An 18,669-nucleotide genomic window follows, 5' to 3' on the forward strand; every position below is an offset into this window, starting at 1 on the left:
CTGCCCCCAATGTGGCAGACTTTTTTCTAATTCAATAAAAGAATTTTTTCAAGGCAAAAAAAAAGTTGTATGTCTACAAATGCTTGCAAAGCCTTCCTTGTATCATCTCTAGAAGCCTATTCAGTGCACTCATCAGTACTATTATTTTAACACTACTGAGATAAATTTGATCCTAAATTTAAACTATAAGTTATATTTACTAGCTCTTTTCTTTTAAATTTGATCTTTGTTGTATCAAATCTCATTATAAAGTTAAGGGTGATGTTAGTAAGTGATTGTCGATAATAAGTAATTCTAAATAGTTGTGTGATTACCGAATAAGTTTCAAAATTGTTTTGCAAATTTCACATCAGATAACAACATTTGATATTAAACATCACAATATTATTTTCGATGAAAATTTTGTTTCAAAATATTTCGATTTTGAATTAACAAGATATGTCCATTGGAGAACAACACGATGCCATTGACTGCCTTGTCGCAAAGTAAACTTTTCTAACCATATTTGCAACAGAGGACACGTGAAATTAAATACAAAGTGTTTTGTATGGATATCTTTACAAAAACCAGGAGACGCTTTAGAGAAATTTAGCTATACTCATTCTAACTCAGCTATAGCTTCTAGCTCTGGATTCTTACGTCTTCTAGGCATATCAGCAATTGTTTTTGTTTGGCCTGTAGAGCCAAAAGGATTAGGAGGTAATATTAACTTTTCTCCTCCTTCAAGCATTTGTACCACAACCTTCATGGAAGGGCGATCTGTAGGGTGCCACTGAATGCACCATAGTCCCACAATTGCTAGTTTCTTTGCAATCTTAGCATCTTCTTCTTTTTCAATATGGATTCGTAAGTCTTCTCCTTCCTCTAGGAGATTATAGATCCATTCTGGATAATAAACTTGACTAGTGTTGTCTTCTTTCACATCTGTAATCTTCTTCCCACCAACCATTTCGAGCAGCACCATTCCAAAACTGTAAATATCTGATTTGTACGACACATTTCCAAAGTTTCTAGAAAAAATTTCAGGTGCAATGTATCCCATGGTCCCTCGAGCTGTAGACATTGACACCATACTTTGATCCTTTGAGCACAGTTTAGCCAAACCGAAATCAGAAATTTTTGGAATAAAGTTGTGGTCTAGCAAGATATTATGAGGTTTGATATCAAAATGAAGGATTCGTTGATCACACCCTTGGTGAAGGTATTCAATACCTTTGGCTATGCCTAAAGTAATATCTTTAAGTTTCTCCCAACCCAGGAAATGATCAGAGTCTGGAGAAGATATGTATTGTTGCAGTGAACCATTTGGTAAAAACTCATAAACAAGAGCTCGTCTAAATCCATCAGCACAATAACCAACCAAGCGAACCACATTGATATGGTGAATTCGACCGATAGTACTAACTTCATTTATAAACTCGTCTCCGTTTCCTTTTGAACTGTTGAGGATTTTCACAGCAACAAAGAATTCTGCTGAGAGCTTTCCTTTAAATACTGTTCCATACGCTCCTTCACCCAATTTTTCCTCAAATTGACCGGTAATATGCTTAATGTCAGCATAAGAATATCTGCTTGGCTTCATAGCCTTGTAATCCTCCAAAAATCTCTCTATTCTCCGCTGATTTTCTTTCTCATGCTTATTAGAGCTGTAAGCCCGATAAGCCACAACAAGTAGCAGTGTGAGAACAGCTGCGCCAATTGTTACACCTGCATAAAAGAAACATATGATCAGTGATCTTGGATTTCAATCCTATGAAGTCAAACACATGTATCGGATAGGAACGCACCAATAGTCACAAATTTCTTGGTTTGACCTGCAAACAATACAATCAAGATCTTGTGGTTAAGAAATTGATCAAAACAATCAGAAGATGTAATGCTTGAATATAATATCCTCTAAGTGGAAAGTTCTAGTTTTGCCTAATACCGACATAAGCCATTGACTAATGAAAGATAAAGAAACTGAAAAAGCTGTTCTTATACCAAAATTTGGACATAATTACACACTTGTATGCTACACCAATCTATACCTTGAGAAAAAAATGACTTACTTGGTTTTGGATATGCATAACACTCTGTTTCACTTTTGGTGTCATTGTTCTTTAATCGACATCCGTATCCCATTACTCCACAACGAGAACAATTGGGTTTAACCCAATTCATATAAAGATACTTTCTGTCAACAGCGAAAATTACATGAGGAACGGACATGATATTATACATCTTCTTACAAGATGCCAATGGCACATCTTCAATGGCGACCGAAGAATCAACAGCAACAACTTGGTAACTGCCAGTGCCACTGAGGCAGGGGAAGTCCACGCCATAGCCGTATAGAGCTTTTCTTTCCAAAACAGAGCAGTTAAACAATGTATAGTTACGAAGTTCGTTTTTGCTGAAACCTAAGGGAGAAACTGATAAGCCATTGATCTTTAAAAGCTCTCCAAAAAGGCAATTATTCGGGTCATATAATTTTATCACCTGAGATTTGTAATCTATGCTTTGCACAAACAATTTTACTGATTTTGGTAGCTCTAGAACCGTACGCTTCCCTCTGCAAGATAGCTCAAAGCCAGGGTAGCCACAGTGATTCGGTTGACCATCTTTGAGTCTGAAGGGGAATCGAATCGCCGGGCCATTCCCACATCTTGATTTGACGCACTGTGTTTGAGAAGCTCCAATCTCAATGAACAACCCCAAAAGCAAAAACAAAGTGGAAGACCAAAAAATTGCAGATTTTGAAAGAAAACCCATCACTGTTTCACGGTCTGGTTATCGAAAAATATGAGTAATGGGGAAACTAATAAACAAACAATAGATAGGTATTTTGTTGAAAAATAAATTTGTATGAGTAAAAAAACAAAAAAAATAGTCAATGGGTAGGCATGGGTTTTTAAATGTTTTGATTCGGGTTCTGATTTCTTTGCCATTAATTGTAGTGTCATGAGTGGCTATGGTTGGACCTTTTAGATTAGGATTAGCATTATTCAACTAGCTCCGTTGTCAAATATGTTACAACAATTCAAGCAGCTTTTTTTGACTTTATAAATATATATATTTTATTGCTCTTTAAGAATGTAAAATTAGCTTCCTCTTCTACTCTGGCTCTTTCCAAGACCAATAACAAAATGCCTCTTCGATTCTTGATCCATATTTTTTTCTTCCTTTTCATCACTTGCAGAGCCCAAAATAATCAATGTTCACATTCATCTTGCGGAAAAATCCAAAATATAAGTTACCCTTTTTGGCTAAAATCCGATCCAAACAAGTGTGGAGACCAAAGGTTTGTTCTTTCTTGCGAGAACAATGTCACAATACTAAACCTCTATTCCGGAAAATACTCGGTTGAAGCAATCAATTATATTAACCACACCATACGAGTCGTTGATCCAGGTCTTCAAAAGGGCAATTGCTCCTCTCTCCCTCGTTATCCTCTTTCCAGGTATAACTTCAGGTCTGGCGACCCATATGAGCTTGTTCAATGGAGCCAAGATTGGGCACTCCAGTATATGTCAAAGACAGTGGTTTTCGTGAGTTGTGAAAAAACAGTCAAATCCCATTATTATATAGACACTGCTTCTTGCTCTACTGGTTCCAAAAGGCATTCTTATGTAATAGTCAACGGGAGCTTGAGTGTTTCGGATATGGATGAATCATGTGGTGTAGAGCTAACGACTTTAGTATCTGTGCAAAGAAACAGTAACAGCAATGCTTCTTCATTCATGGATATTCACAATGATATGGCTTTCGGGTTTAAGCTTTCATGGATTCGAGGAACCACGCCACTTCAAATCCGAATGAGTATTTGCTTAGTCTTTTAACTTTGGTCATTGAAATTCAAAGCAATAGTCTTTGAACTTATTTTTGGTTGTTGTTTTGGTAAATGCAGGGCTATGGCATAAAATCTGGGACGATTTTTGGAGTAAGTATATGGTTTATTAATTCATGCTTTCTTAAACTTTTATATTACTGCATATATATTTTCAAAATCATATTATTGACTCATCAACTCTGTGTTTTGTGTTTTCTCTTTCTGGTTTCTTGCAGCTTACCGCTATTTGATACTCTTTATATTTGGTAAGACCTCTAATTTGAAGCTTATTCATAAACTTACCATACATTTTCACTTGAAAGAGAGTTATATGAGCAAAGACACAAAGAAACCAGAAGAAACCATTGTCTGAGAAATTTTAGTTAGAGACTTGTGACTTGATCTAGGCTATAATTTTACTCATGATATATGCTACTTGCCAATTCTCAATACAGGAGCAGTGATTGTAGGAAGGGCCATATTAGGGACTCCATGCTTGTGCATCTTTTTGACCTATAAATGGAGAAGGAGACATTTATCCATGTATGATCGTATTGAAGAATTCTTACAAAGTTATAACAATCTTGTACCGATAAGATACTCATATTCAGAAATTAAAAAGATGAGCCAAGGATTTAAAGATAAATTGGGTGAAGGAGGCTATGGTTCTGTGTACAAAGGAAAACTTCGTAGCGGTCATTTAGTAGCAATTAAGATGTTAGATACATCAAAAGGAAATGGGGAAGATTTTGTAAATGAAGTTGCTACTATAGGTAGGATTCACCATGTAAATGTTGTTAGACTAATTGGATTTTGTGTCGAGGGTTCGAAGCGTGCTCTTGTATACGATTTTATGACTAATGGATCTCTTGATAAACATATTTTCTCCAAGGAAGGAATGGACTCTTTGAGTTGCAAGAAGATATTTGAAATTTCACTTGGAGTGGCTCGTGGTATTGAGTATCTTCATCAAGGATGTGAAATGCAAATTCTGCATTTCGATATCAAGCCGCACAACATTCTTTTAGATGATAATTTTGTAACTAAAGTTTCAGATTTTGGCCTAGCTAGATTATGCCCATTGGACAATAATACAGTGTCTCTAACAGCAGCAAGAGGAACGTTAGGATACATAGCTCCAGAATTGTTTTATAAAAATCTTGGAGGAGTTTCTTATAAAGCTGATGTCTATAGCTTTGGCATGTTACTGATGGAAATGGCAAGTAGAAGAAGGAATGTGAGTTCAGCAGCAGAGAACTCGAGCCAAGTTCACTTTCCATCTTGGGCTTCTACCCAATTCAGTGAAGGAAATGACTTTGATTTTGGAGTTGGCACAGTGGAGGAATCAAAGATAATAAAGAAGATGATGATAGTTGCATTATGGTGTATACAGTTCAAGCCATCAGATCGTCCTTCAATGACCAAAGTGGTAGAGATGCTTGAAGAACAAACTGAGTCCTTAGAGATGCCTCCAACTAAATTCACTTTCTATTCAAACGAGGCACCAGTCGAGGATCTTGGAGAGTACAGTTCATCCTCAATATGGTCATCTACACAATCAGGGGACAATTACTCAGATACTAGTTTAAGTCAGGTATCAGATTAAAAAGAACAATTTAGTTACGCAGAATTGGAATGTACAATGAAAACTATAAACAAACATGTCATTTGGTGCAGTTCTTCTTTATAAACATATGTTTTGTTTATGGTTACAAAGTCAAACTTTTTCAGCCATGCTGCAGCAAAGTTGGAATAAGAATTTGAGGCTTAACAAGTAAAGGGTTCTAAGATAATGGCTTTTATACTATTTCTTTTGAATAAATTTTCCACCTTTGACTTTGAGATCCTTGCCAGCGTACAAAATATGATACAAGAGCTCCCCTGTTTTAAGCTTTAATCGAGTGAAATATTAGCTGCCTTATTTGAATAATGTAATTAGGCAGAGTGGAGATCCCCTTGATCTAATATGCAGCCAATCCCTATAAAATGTTTATCCTTGTCAGTCTACATTTCTCAGTCAACACAAATGTAAAAGGGCATTTGCTTTGAAAATTCTCACATGTCCTTTTTTAGTGGATTACATGATCATTTAATAAAATAAAAATTAATAAGACTTTTTGTTCCTCTTTCTTCCATGGATGACTTGATGTGTCTTTCTCACTTCCCAAAAGCCCACCATAGTAGGGATGGCAAAATGGGGCGATGGGTCGGGGCAAATTTATCCTGGTTTATTCAGAGTGGGATGCAGGTTAGGTATCAACCCGACCCGCCCCGTTTACTTTTTTATTTTACAATCAATAATCATAAATTTGATTTTAATTTTTTTACAAAGTAATGATACCCGTAAAAGTACATGCATAATATAAATTTATATGTAAATTTAATTTATGCCTAGTATTATTTGAATATTATAAATCTTATAGTTTGCAATAGAACAAAACTTTAAAATGAAATTTATAAAAATCTAAAGTGATTTAAAACAATTTATAAAAATATATGATACAAATTTTAAAAAAATCTTTTGAAAAAATTCATTTAAAAAATAAATAAATAAATTGGGGCGAGTCACCTGCTTCAAAACACTTATCGGGTCAGGGCGGGTCTCTTGCAGGATGGAGCCGACCCGCCCCATTTACACTCCTACACCATAGCGCCCACCACCTCTTTTCAATTCACAGCCATGGTAGTTCAAAAGGGCAACCCATTATGGGCTACTTGATTTCGAGTTTTGTTCAAATGCAAGAATTGTGTTTGTATAGAAAGTACTTGTATTTTAATTTTGCACTGAAACTTGTTTGATAAATTGCCTCATATATCTTCCATATTGATTGGTTGGTGGGGGTTCCCATATTGTTATTGGTGGGCTAGTGAATGTTTGTGTGAATTGAAAATTTAAAACTCTAAGATCATTAAAATTTGTGGTGCATTGAAATAATATTCTTTAATAGTGCGCTAAAAGTAATGTTAAAATTGTGTCAAATTTGACACAATATTACAAGAGCTAAATTTAGCAAAAAATAAATAATTATTTCTCAATTTTTGTATTGTCATTAATTATTATTTTTAATATCTGATTTATAATTATTATTAGTGATATAACGTCCCTAATTGCTTAACTTTATTAAAATACTAATTTTAATAATAACTTTATAGATTACATAATCTGATTAAAAATACAGTTATAAACATATATACAATTATGCCCATAACAGACCAAATTATGAAAGTTGCCTTTCTAATAAGAAACGAGCACACATGCATATTTAATATCCCTAAAAATGCATAACTAGGTATATTATCATATAACTCACATAATCACAATCAAATATATCAAGTAAACATATAATTTCATATATTGCCATCCTGACCCCCTAATCAAGACCATAGGCCTTATTAGGTAATTTTGGGACGTTACATGAGTTTTGTGGTATCTTTATTAGTTATGTTTCTTTAGTATGAATTGTAGATTGAATTATGGGTCTAGGACTTGATTTGTGTGGATTTTGGAGAGATTGGCTCGTAAAAATGCTTGAGGATTTCTGGGTTTTGGGCTCGGGTCGCGGCCCGTGTGTGCGAAGAGACTTAGGAAGCCTCTGGTTTTGCCCAGGCGTCACGGCGCAGGTAGGGCACGTCGCGGCCCATGTCCCCCAAATAAGAGAGTCGCGCTCTCTGATTTGCAGCGGGTCGCGACTCACATTAGGGAAAATAACCGAAATGGGGTTTTAAGCTCGTGGGCCCAAATCTTAAGGCTCAGGAAGGAATCTACTACCTGGTTTAGTAGAATTCGAGGTCCCTAAGGATAGTATTTTAATCTGAAGTTCTTAATTGGTTAGGACTTGATGGATGTCTATTTATCATTACGTTGTGACAAGGTTTTACTGCTCAGGCTCGGAATTAGGAAGCGTGCTCGAGATCGCTTTGGGTTGTCAACTCAGGAAACAAGGTAAGAGAATTGTTTGTACCCGTAGATCTATGTTGTGTGTAGTGTTGTGTGTATTGTTTTAGCTATTATGGCATACATGTGATTGTGACAGATCGACAAGAGCTGAAAGCAGCAAAGGCCGGGAGCGGCAAGAGCTGGGAGTAGAAAAGGTCCACGATCGACGTTAAGCATATTGAATGCAGGGCGCCAGGGCGAGACCCTCTAAGGGTGATGTACACACCCGCTCGGTTAAGACCGCGGGCTTGGTGCCTGATAGCGCACCCCTGTCGACGAAGGTCGCTGTTGTGCTACTGTATTGTTGTGTTGTTATGCTGTTGTGCTATTGTACTGTTGTGTATTCCAATAGACACTTGTAAATTGTTTGTTGTCTTTGATTAAGTATTCATTTGTTGAAATAAATTGTTGTACGTTGTGCTTTGAGGTTCTCTTGCTAGGCCTTGGCTCACGGGTGCTCTGTGGTGCAGGTAAGGGCAAGGAAAATGTCGATCAACCATGAGTTGGAGGGCATGGAGAGGTGCGAACATGTTTGGCGTACCTAACCACCACGACTGGGGTATTTTGAGGAGCGAGTTATAAATGTTTGATTGTGTCGCTTAGGTTGACTGTAAAGTAACTTTTTGAGTTGTTAATATTTTTCTAAATAGTATTTTGGGATCCCAATGTAACACTTTTATAATTTAAATGAATGTCCAACCCTTTTATACCAAAATCTTATTTAAATGGGTCTTCATTTTAATTAACCACACTTTTTGGTCCAATACATCGATTAGCAAGCTAATGGAACATTTTAAAATCACATGGTAATGAATCTAGGGTAGTAGGGCGTTACAATTTGTGAGTTCCCGGAGGTGTTTCCCGAGGACTTACCTGGTTTACCCCAGACAGAGAAATCAAATTTGTGATCGAACTTGCACTATAAACAACACCAATATCCAAAGCACCCTACCGAATGACACCTGTAGAGTTGAAAGAACTCAAAACCCATATACATAATTGTTGGACAAGGGGTTCATACGACCTAGTCATTCACCATGGGGAGCACCAGTTCTGTTTGTGAAAAAGAAAGACGAAAGTATGAGAATATTCATCGATTACCGAGAACTCTATAAGGTCACGACTAAGAACAAATATCCCTTGCCTAGGATAGATGACCTCTTTGATTAACTGCAAGGGACAACAGTGTTCAGAAAGATTGATTTGTGATTTAGGTATTATCAGTTAAAGGTGAAGGAGGGAGATATTCCTAAAACATCATTTAGAACCTGCTACGGGCACTATGAGCGCTTAGTAATGTCTTTTGGACTCACTAATGCCCCAGCAACATTCATGGACATGATGAACAGAGTGTTTAAGGACTACTTGGATAAATTCATAGTGGTGTTTATATACGATATCCTTATCTACTCAAAGACCAAGGAGGAGCATGAGGAGCACTTAAGGTTGATGCTCAATATATTACGAGAGCACCAACTCTATGCTAAGTTACTAAGTGTGAATTTCGGTTGGAACAAGTGACTTTCCTAGGGCATATAGTGTCCAAGAATGGAATGGCAGTGGATCCAGCAAAGATTGAGGCTATTAGATACTGACCCCAACCTAAGAATGCCTTAGAGGTTTGAAGCTTCTTAGGATTAGTGGGCTACTGTTAGAATTTTTTTTAGGGTTTCTCTAAGATTGCTACACCCTTGACCAACCCGACCCGCAACCACCAAAAGTTCACATAAGAAAGAAGTGTGAGAAGGTTTTTCAGACTATGAAAGATAAGTTGTTCTCTGCACAGATCCTTTGTGTTCCCACGGAGGGAGGGAAGTTCGTGGTGTATTGTGATGCATCTAAGAATGGCTTGAGGTGTGTGTTGATGCAGAATGAGAAAGTGGTAGCATACTCCTCGAGACAGCTCAAGGATTAAGAGCATAGATACCCCACCCATGATCTCTAATTGGTAGCGGTAGTGTTTGCACTGAAAAATATGGAGGCACCACCTTTATGGAGACCAGTGTTAGATTTACAGCGATCATAAAATTATAAAGTACTTCTTCACCCAGAAAGAGTTGAATATGAGACAACGGAGGTGGTTAGAATTAGTAAAGGACTATGATTACAAAATTCTATACCACCCAAGCAAGGCCAATGTGGTGTCTGATGCATTAAGTAGGCATGGATATGGAAGTGTCTCGACTCTGAGTACAATAGGGGCACCTCTGCAGAAAGAGATTATTAACGTTGGTATTGAGTTAGTAACATGAGTCCTAGCAAACCTCACTCTCTAGTCCTCCCTATTGGAACAGATTAAAGAAGGGCAGAAGGTAGATGAAGCCCTAATGAAGCAATAGGCTTTGTACAAGAAAGTGGTAGTGGTGACTTTGCTATGTCTAAAGGAAGATTGCTACGATATAAGGATAGGATCTGCATGCCTAAAAAGGATGAGATTAAGGCAAGTATTATGAAAGAGGCGCATACAACACCCTATGTTATATTATTTTATAATATAATGTAATATTATATTATATTATAATATAATGTTTTAGATTAAATAAATGTGACAAAGAGTGTCACATATTGTAACATATAATAGAGAGTTACAATATTTAGATATATGAGATATATCCAAATAATGTAACATATTTGGTGTTACAAATTTGTAACTTCCAAATATTACCCTTTATTGTGTAAATTTGGTGTTACACAATATTGAGATGAATTTCATAAAGCCATATGTGAAATGGTTGTTAGAGATATGATTTTAACCCCAATAATGTGTTTTGGGAGTTACAAAATCATTTGGGAGGGTTTGGAACCGTTTGGAAAAACAACACATTTTTAAGTGCTGAAAATGGCTAGTGGCCACAGCCACTGAATGTTGGTGGTCGTGGCCAGTGGGACAGAGAGTAGTGGCCACGACCACTAATGTCTCTGGTCGCGGCCACAGGCCAAAACTGACCATTTTTCAGTTTTTTCAATCTTTGTTGAATGGCTCAAAAAACCCAAATAACTCCCAAATCTCATTTTTAATTCCATATTAATCCAATCAAACATTGGTAACAACCATGGGGTTGGTGGAATTTGAAATTCAAAGGGTGTCTCTAAACTCTATAAATAGGAGTCCATAGCTCACTTGAAAGACACAACATTTTCTATCCATTAGAGCACTTGGCTAGAAAAACCTTGAGGCTTGAAAATTCCAGAAAGCATTTCCAAAATCTGAGAGAGATCCCTTAGTGCTTGAGTTAGGGGGAAATAAGCTTTTGGACAAAGGTTTCAAACCTTGTTCAAGTTTGTGATCCCCAACACTCTTCACTTTGGTTGTGTGAATGAGAGTATCTTATTATTTTGTTCTTGTTCTTATTTTCTTCTATTTTTTTTCTTCTTATCATTCTTGTTATTTACTTGTATCTTTGCTTAAGAGTTGTAATCTCATCTACATCTTTCTTTCTACTACCTCAAATTTATTTGTATCTTTTTGTCAAAAGTTGTATTTTCTATTTCAATCCTCTTCTTCATCTTTCTCTATATTTATTTGTAATTTCAGTCATTGAGTTGTAACCTTATTTAATCAATCTATATTTATTTGTAATATATTGCCTAGAGTTGTAATATTCTTACCTATTTCCATTGAGGCAATCTAATTTTTCCTAACATTCAAAAGCTTACCCTTGTTTGTTTCAATGGAAGGTGAGATCATCAAGATCATGAATCAAGACCTAGTAAGATTGGATAGGTTTGATGGGTCCAATTTTACTAGATGGCAAGGCAAGGTGAGGTTTCTTTTCACCACTCTAAAAATCGCCTACATTATAGAATCCACTCTAGAACCTCTCCCAACGCCATCCGACAAGGACACTCCCGAGGAGGTGGAGAAAAGAAGGAAGAGGGAAGAGGACAATCTCCTTTGTAGGGGTCATATCCTCAACGCCCTATCCGATAGGCTCTATGACCTCTACACCGAGACCAAATCGGCCAAAGAGATATGGGATGCACTTGAGAAAAAGTTCAAGGCGGAAGAGGAAGGTACCAAAAAGTTTTTGATATCTCAATATTTTGATTTCAAATTTTTTGGTGATAAACCTATTCTTCCTCAAATTCATGAATTGCAAATAATTGTTAACAAACTGAAAGTTTTAAAGATTGAGCTTCCCGAGGCCTTTCAAGTTGGTGCTATAGTGGCTAAATTACCACCAACTTGGAAGAGCTATAGGAAAAGAATCCTTCATAAAAATGAGGATTATTCTTTGGAGGAAATCCAAAAGCATATTCGAATCGAAGAGGAATCGATAAGTAGAGATAAACTTGTGGAGGGGTCTAATGGAGAGACTTCCTAAGCAAATTCAGTGTCACAACCAAAAATCCCAAAAAACAAAGGGAAAAAGGGTAACGAGAAACCTCTGGGTCCAAAAACCAACCCAAACAAGTTTAAGGGCGAGAAAGGTCCTTGCTTTGTGTGTGGGAAAAAGGGTCACTATGCTAGAGAGTGTAGGCATAGAAAAGACCAACAAGGACCTAAGGTGAACGCAACTCAAGAAGAAAACATAGTAGCTACCCTTAGTGAGGTAAATGCGGTCCAAGGCAAGGTGAAAGGGTGGTGGTATGATACATGTGCCACCGTCCATGTCACCTATGACAAATCATTGTTCAAGACCTTTGAAGAGTCAAAGGGCAACCATGAGATTCAAATGGGCAATGAGGGCAAATCCAAGGTACTTGGCAAAGGTACCATTGAAGTATTTTTCACCTCCGGCGAGAAAGTTACATTAGTGAATGTACTTTATGTTCCCGAAATGAGTAGAAACTTGGTAAGTGGTGATTTGCTTGGCAAGCCCGGCATTAAAGCCGTTTTTGAGTCCGGTAAACTTATACTTACCAAATCAAATGTATTTTTGGGAAATGGGTACTCTTGTGAGGGTATGGTTAAATTGTGCACCAATGATGTAACTTTCAACATTATCAATAAAAATGTTAATTCCGCCTCCATTGTTGAGTATGATTCTTTATTTTTGTGGCATCTTAGACTATCGCATATAGGTTTTTCAACCATGAAAAGAGTAGTCAAATGTAGTATGGTTGCATGAAACATTAAAAACAATGGTAAATGTGAAACATGTGTTAAGGCAAAAATGATTAAGAAACAATTTCCTAGTGTAGAAAGATCATCTAATTTACTAAATTTAATCCATAGTGATCTTTGTGAATTAAATGGTGTTTTAACTAGAGGTGGTAAAAGGTATTTTCTTACTTGTATAGATGATTTTAGTAAATATACCTATGTGTTTCTTTTAAAGCATAAAAATGAAACTTTTGATGCTTTTAAATTGTATAAATTAGAAGTTGAAAATCAACTAAATAAAAAGATTAAGGTGCTAAGAAGTGATAGAGGATGAGAGTACTTCTCTAATGAATTCAATACATTTTGTGAAGAAAATGGTATAATTCATGAGTGCACTGCACCTTATACACCACAACACAATGGTGTTGCCAAAAGGAAAAATAGGACTTATCTAGATATGATAAATTCTATGTTGGTGTTTTCTAAGTTGAACTTCAACTTATGGGGTGAAGCGCTTTTAACCGCTTGTCACATTCTTAATCGAATTCCGATGAAGAAAAATGAGATATCTCCATATGAGTTATGGAAATGAAGAAAACCCAACATAAGGTACTTCAAAGTTTGGGGGTGTCTTGCATATTGCAAGAAAAATGAACCTAATAGAACAAAGTTACGTTCAAGAGCCATAAAGTGTGTTTTTATTGGTTATGTCAACAATAGTAAAGTTTATAGGCTATTAGACTTAGAGTCTAATATTGTGATTGTATCTAGAGAAGTTGAATTTTTTGAGAATATGTTATGTGACAACAATTCTCAAGCTTCAACATCCCTAAAGGAGAATTTGTTATATGAGAACAATTCTCAAGCTTCTACATCCAAAGTTGATTCTCAAGAGGAGAATTCTCAAAAGGATGTAAAGCAACCCTTTGAACCTAGAAGAAGTCAAAGACTTAAAAATCATAAAAGTCTAGCAGTGGATGAGATATATTCTCAACGAATTTCATTCTACATGGTAGAATGAAATAGAGAGGAAGTTCTTAGGAAAATTCCTATTGTACTTCTCGTTGAGGATGATCCTAAGACTTATAGAGAAGTTATGCAATCGAGAGATAGTACATTTTGGAAAGAAGCCATCAATGATGAGATGGATTCCATTATTTCCAATAACACTTGGGAATTAGTAGACCTCCCACCGGGGTCTAAGCCAATTGGGTGTAAGTGGGTATTTAGGAGAAAATACCACACTGACGGCACTATCCAAACCTTTAAAGCTAGATTAGTAGCTAAAGGGTTTAGGTAAAAAGAGGGTATCGATTATTTCGATACCTATGCGCCTGTTTCAAGAACAACTTCTATAAGAATTTTGTTCGCTTTAGCTTCTATACACAACTTGTATGTTCATCAAATGGATGTCAAAATGGCATTCCTTAATGGTGACCTCAATGAGGAGGTCTATATGGAACAACCCGAAGGGTTTTTCCTACCAAAATATGAACATAAAGTTTGTAGACTTGTAAAATCCTTATATGGATTGAAACAAGCTCCTAAGCAATGGCATGAGAAATTTGATCAAGCCATCATGTCTAATGGGTTTAGACATAACAATGGAGACAAGTGTTTGTATTCCAAAACTTGTAAGGGATATGTGATCATTGTTTGATTATATGTGGATGACATGCTTATTCTAAGTAATAGCATGAAAGGGATAGAAGAAACAGAGAGGTTTCTATTATCAACCTTCAAGATGAAAGATCTTGGAGAAGTTGATACCATACTCGGTATCAAAGTACAGAAACATAGTGGGGGTTTTGCGTTAAGGCAAGCCCACTATGTTGAGAAAGTATTGAACAAATTTAACCATCTCAAGGTTAAAGATGCCAATACTCCATTCGATCTTATTGTAAAACTAGAGAAGAATGAAGGAAGAGCGGTGGCTCAATTGGAGTACGCTAGTGCTATAGGGAGTCTAAAGTACGCTGCCCAATGTACTAGAGCTGATATAGCATTTGTGGTAAGTAAACTTAGTAGGTTTACAAGTAATCCAAGTGTGGATCACTGGAAGGCAATTGGAAGAGTCCTAGGTTATCTCAAGAAAACCAAAGGACTAAGCCTTCACTACTCCAAATTTCCTTCAATTTTAGAAGGATATACAGATGCAAGTTGGATATCCAATCTTGGGGACAACTTGTCCACAACTGGTTGGGTATTTACACTTGGTGGAGGTGCAATTTCTTGGGGTTCCAAGAAACAAACCTATATATCTCATTCCACTATGGAAGCAGAGTTTATAGCTCTAGCTTCTACCAACAAAGAGGCCGAATGGTAAAGGAATCTGTTGATAGAGATTCCCCTAATCAAAGAGAATGTATCTACTATATCGATACATTGTGATAGCCAAGCGACATTGGCTAGAGCATACAATGGAGTGTATAATGGGAATTCTAGACATATTAGTCTAAGACATGGATATGTAAGAGAATTGATTCAAAGATGAGTCATCTCAATATCCTATGTGAGAACAAGTGAAAATCTGGCGGATCCTTTCACTAAGCCACTAACGAGGGATTTAGTGGTTGTATCATCTCGAGGGATGGGACTTAAACTCTGTTAGGTTCAATAGGTAACAACAAGTCAATCATGTGAATATTAGTTGTACTCAAAACAAGTCCCATCTGAGATATTGAGTACTTGTCTTACCAAGTTGAGGGTTAAAACCGAAAGGTTTTTTTAATAGAATTTAGTCTTGTGAAGACAAGTATTTTTGGTAACAAAATACTATAAGAATTCTACCTGTATGGACCTAGGGGTGGTGCCGCCTCTCATGAGAATTGGGAGTATTCTCAAGAACGTCCATGAATGGAAAGTGCACATGGCCATTAACGGTGCAAAGCGAGACATAGAGGTCTCAAGTGAACATCGCAAATGTGTGTGTGTTATCACCGATTTGTTATCATGAAAAGATGGTTCAATACCTAGTGCAACCAAATTTTCGACAAATTTTGTGATAATTATAGTATAGTAAAGTTCAAGTTGAAAAATACTTTGCTTTATGCACTAATGCAATGACTCCTATAAGAGAGAGTTCTTATTTAATCAAGTAGGGGATATGTTATATTTTAAAATATAATGATTGATTAAATAAGTGTTACAATAGATAACTATTTAACCTAGTGGGGGAATGTTATATTATTTTATAATATAATGTAATATTATATTATATTATAATATAATGTTTTAGATTAGATAAATGTGACAAAGAGTGTCACATATTGTAACATATAATCGAGAGTTACAATATTTAGATATATGAGAATAATGTAACTTATTTGGTATTACAAATTTGTAACTTCCAAATATTACCCTTTATTGTGTAAATTTGGTGTTACATAATATTGAGATGAATTTCATAAAGTCATATGTGAAATGACTGTTAGAGATATGATTTTAACCCCAATAATGTGTTTTGGGAGTTACAAAATCATTTGGGAGGTTTTGGAACCGTTTGGAAAAACAACACATTTTTAAGTGCTGAAAATGGTCAGTGGTCGCAGCCAGTGGGACAGAGAGTAGTGGCCACGACCACTAATGTCTCTGGTCGCGGCCACAGGCCAAAACTGACCATTTTTTCAGTTTTTTCAATCTTTGTTGAATGGCTCAAAAAACCCAAATAACTCCCAAATCTCATTTTTAATTCCATATTAATCCAATCAAACATTGGTAACAACCATGGGGTTGGTGGAATTTGAAATTCAAAGGGTGTCTCTAAACTCTATAAATAGGAGTCCATAGCTCACTTGAAAGACACAACATTTTCTATCCATTAGAGCACTTGGCTAGAAAAACCTTGAGGCTTGAAAATTCCAGAAAGCATTTCCAAAATCTGAGAGAGATCCCTTAGTGCTTGAGTTAGGGGGAAATAAGCTTTTGGACAAAGGTTTCAAACCTTGTTCAAGTTGGTGATCCCCAACACTCTTCACTTTGGTTGTGTGAATGAGAGTATCTTATTATTTTGTTCTTGTTCTTATTTTCTTCTATTGTTTTTCTTCTTATCATTCTTGTTATTTACTTGTATCTTTGCTTAAGAGTTGTAATCTCATCTACATCTTTCTTTCTACTACCTCAAATTTATTTGTATCTTTTTGTCAAAAGTTGTATTTTCTATTTCAATCCTCTTCTTCATCTTTCTCTATATTTATTTGTAATTTCAGTCATTGAGTTGTAACCTTATTTAATCAATCTATATTTATTTGTAATATATTGCCTAGAGTTGTAATATTCTTACCTATTTCCATTGAGGCAATCTAATTTTTCCTAACACCCTATTCCTTACATCTAGTCTTAAAGCATTGTATTGTTTGCCTGGAATGAGGAAATACATTGCTGAGTTTGTTGCAAGATGTCTAACATGTCAACAAGTGATAGCAAAACACTAGAGGCTAGCAGGGCTACTTCAAACACTTCATGTTTCGAAATGGAAGTGGGAAGACATAGCGATGAATTTCGTGGTAGGGTTACCTAGGACCATAAAACAACATGACTCTACTTGGGTAATAGTAGACAGGCTCACTAAGTCCTCCCATTGCCTGCCGATTAAGACCACCTATTCAGTGGACCAATACGCATAATTGTATGTTAGCGAGATAGTGAGACTTCATGGGGTGCCAAAGTTGATTATCTCTGACAGAGGGCCAGTATTCACATCGAAATTTTGGAAGGGATTGCAAAAGGCAATGTGTACAAGGTTGAAATTCAATATCGCTTTTCACCCCCAGACCGATGAGCAGTCTGAGACGAAATTCCTTTTAAGGAGGATATATTGTAGCGCACCAAAAAAAAATTATTTATTATTTATTTGTTTTTGTGTATGTAATCTTGAATTAATTCTTTAATTGGATTGCTTTTAATTGTTTGAAATGTTTGAAATCAGTTGCTTTGTGAATTATTTGTTTACTATAAAGTTTAAGATAGAAATTAAGTGTGACATAACATGAGAATGAATGTTGAGACTTTTTTCTAGCCTTGTCTTGTGTGTGCACGTGTAGTAGTGACCAAGACACCCAAAGTTTCTATCTTGAGAATCATTTGAAGATGCAATAATTGGATTATATTGCAATCAAGGTAAAATAAATAATTATGTTGTTTATATTTTTAGATTATTTCCTTAGTTCAAAGCCAATGGAAATTTCCTTGATCATTTGTCTAGATTTTTAAAGTAACATTTTTCTTGTAATTATTTTGTTAATTAGAAAATAAAGGAATTAACAGTGTTCCTCTATTAATGTGAGCTGAATGTGAAAGTGTGCAAGGTGTGTGTAGGTGTCAGTCAAGCCCTGGATTAGGCTTTGGAAGGGGTTTCCATTTTTGTAGATAATTTCATCAATCTTTAGTTGTCAATCTTCATGATAATAGAAGAGGGAATCATCAATTGGTCTATGAATGAGAATGTGCTAGAATTTGGGGGGGGGGGGGGGGGGGGGGGGGGTGGTTCGGCTAGGGTAAGGATTTAAGTGTTTGGTTTCCCTTTTCTTTTCCTTGTTCTCTTCTTCTTCCTCTCAACACCTTAGTGACTGCCCAACACCATAGAGAGAAGTTTGTCTCTCATTTTGTTCTTGCCATCAACACTTGGGAGGCTAGGGTTTTCGAATCCCAAGAAGGTAGATGTAGAGTCCAAGAACTTTACTTAGCTAGTTAGAGAGTAGTAATAATAGTAATAGTAGTAGTATTTTTATGACTGTGGATTTTGGTTCAGACCGGGATTTAATTGGACACTCATAGTAACACTTGTAGATTTTCTAAGTTTAACCTATAGTTTAAGAATATTAATTTTAACCTAAGGTCTGATTAATATGACTAATATTGATGGTGATACTTATT

General features: G+C 36.1%; 2 protein-coding genes across 2 annotated transcripts; one reads left to right on the plus strand and one right to left on the minus strand.

Annotated features, from left to right (window-relative positions):
- Positions 1-421: 421 nt before the first annotated feature.
- On the minus strand, positions 422-2,934 carry LOC133834558 (rust resistance kinase Lr10-like). Its single transcript, XM_062264209.1, has 3 exons — positions 2,052-2,934; positions 1,788-1,814; positions 422-1,707 (listed from the first exon to the last, which is right to left on the minus strand). Exons 1-3 carry the CDS (start codon positions 2,752-2,754, stop codon positions 599-601), a joined length of 1,839 nt encoding a protein of 612 aa, XP_062120193.1. The 5' UTR covers positions 2,755-2,934; the 3' UTR covers positions 422-598.
- A 133-nt stretch (positions 2,935-3,067) lies between these two features.
- LOC133834557 (rust resistance kinase Lr10-like) lies at positions 3,068-5,934 on the plus strand. The gene is made up of 4 exons (XM_062264208.1): positions 3,068-3,801; positions 3,890-3,922; positions 4,048-4,077; positions 4,267-5,934. The coding sequence occupies exons 1-4, from the start codon at positions 3,129-3,131 to the stop codon at positions 5,415-5,417; spliced, it is 1,887 nt and encodes a 628-aa protein (XP_062120192.1). The 5' UTR covers positions 3,068-3,128; the 3' UTR covers positions 5,418-5,934.
- Positions 5,935-18,669: the final 12,735 nt, after the last annotated feature.

This window comes from Humulus lupulus, chromosome 5 (genome assembly GCF_963169125.1).
Source record: "Humulus lupulus chromosome 5, drHumLupu1.1, whole genome shotgun sequence".
Lineage (NCBI taxonomy): Eukaryota > Viridiplantae > Streptophyta > Magnoliopsida > Rosales > Cannabaceae > Humulus > Humulus lupulus.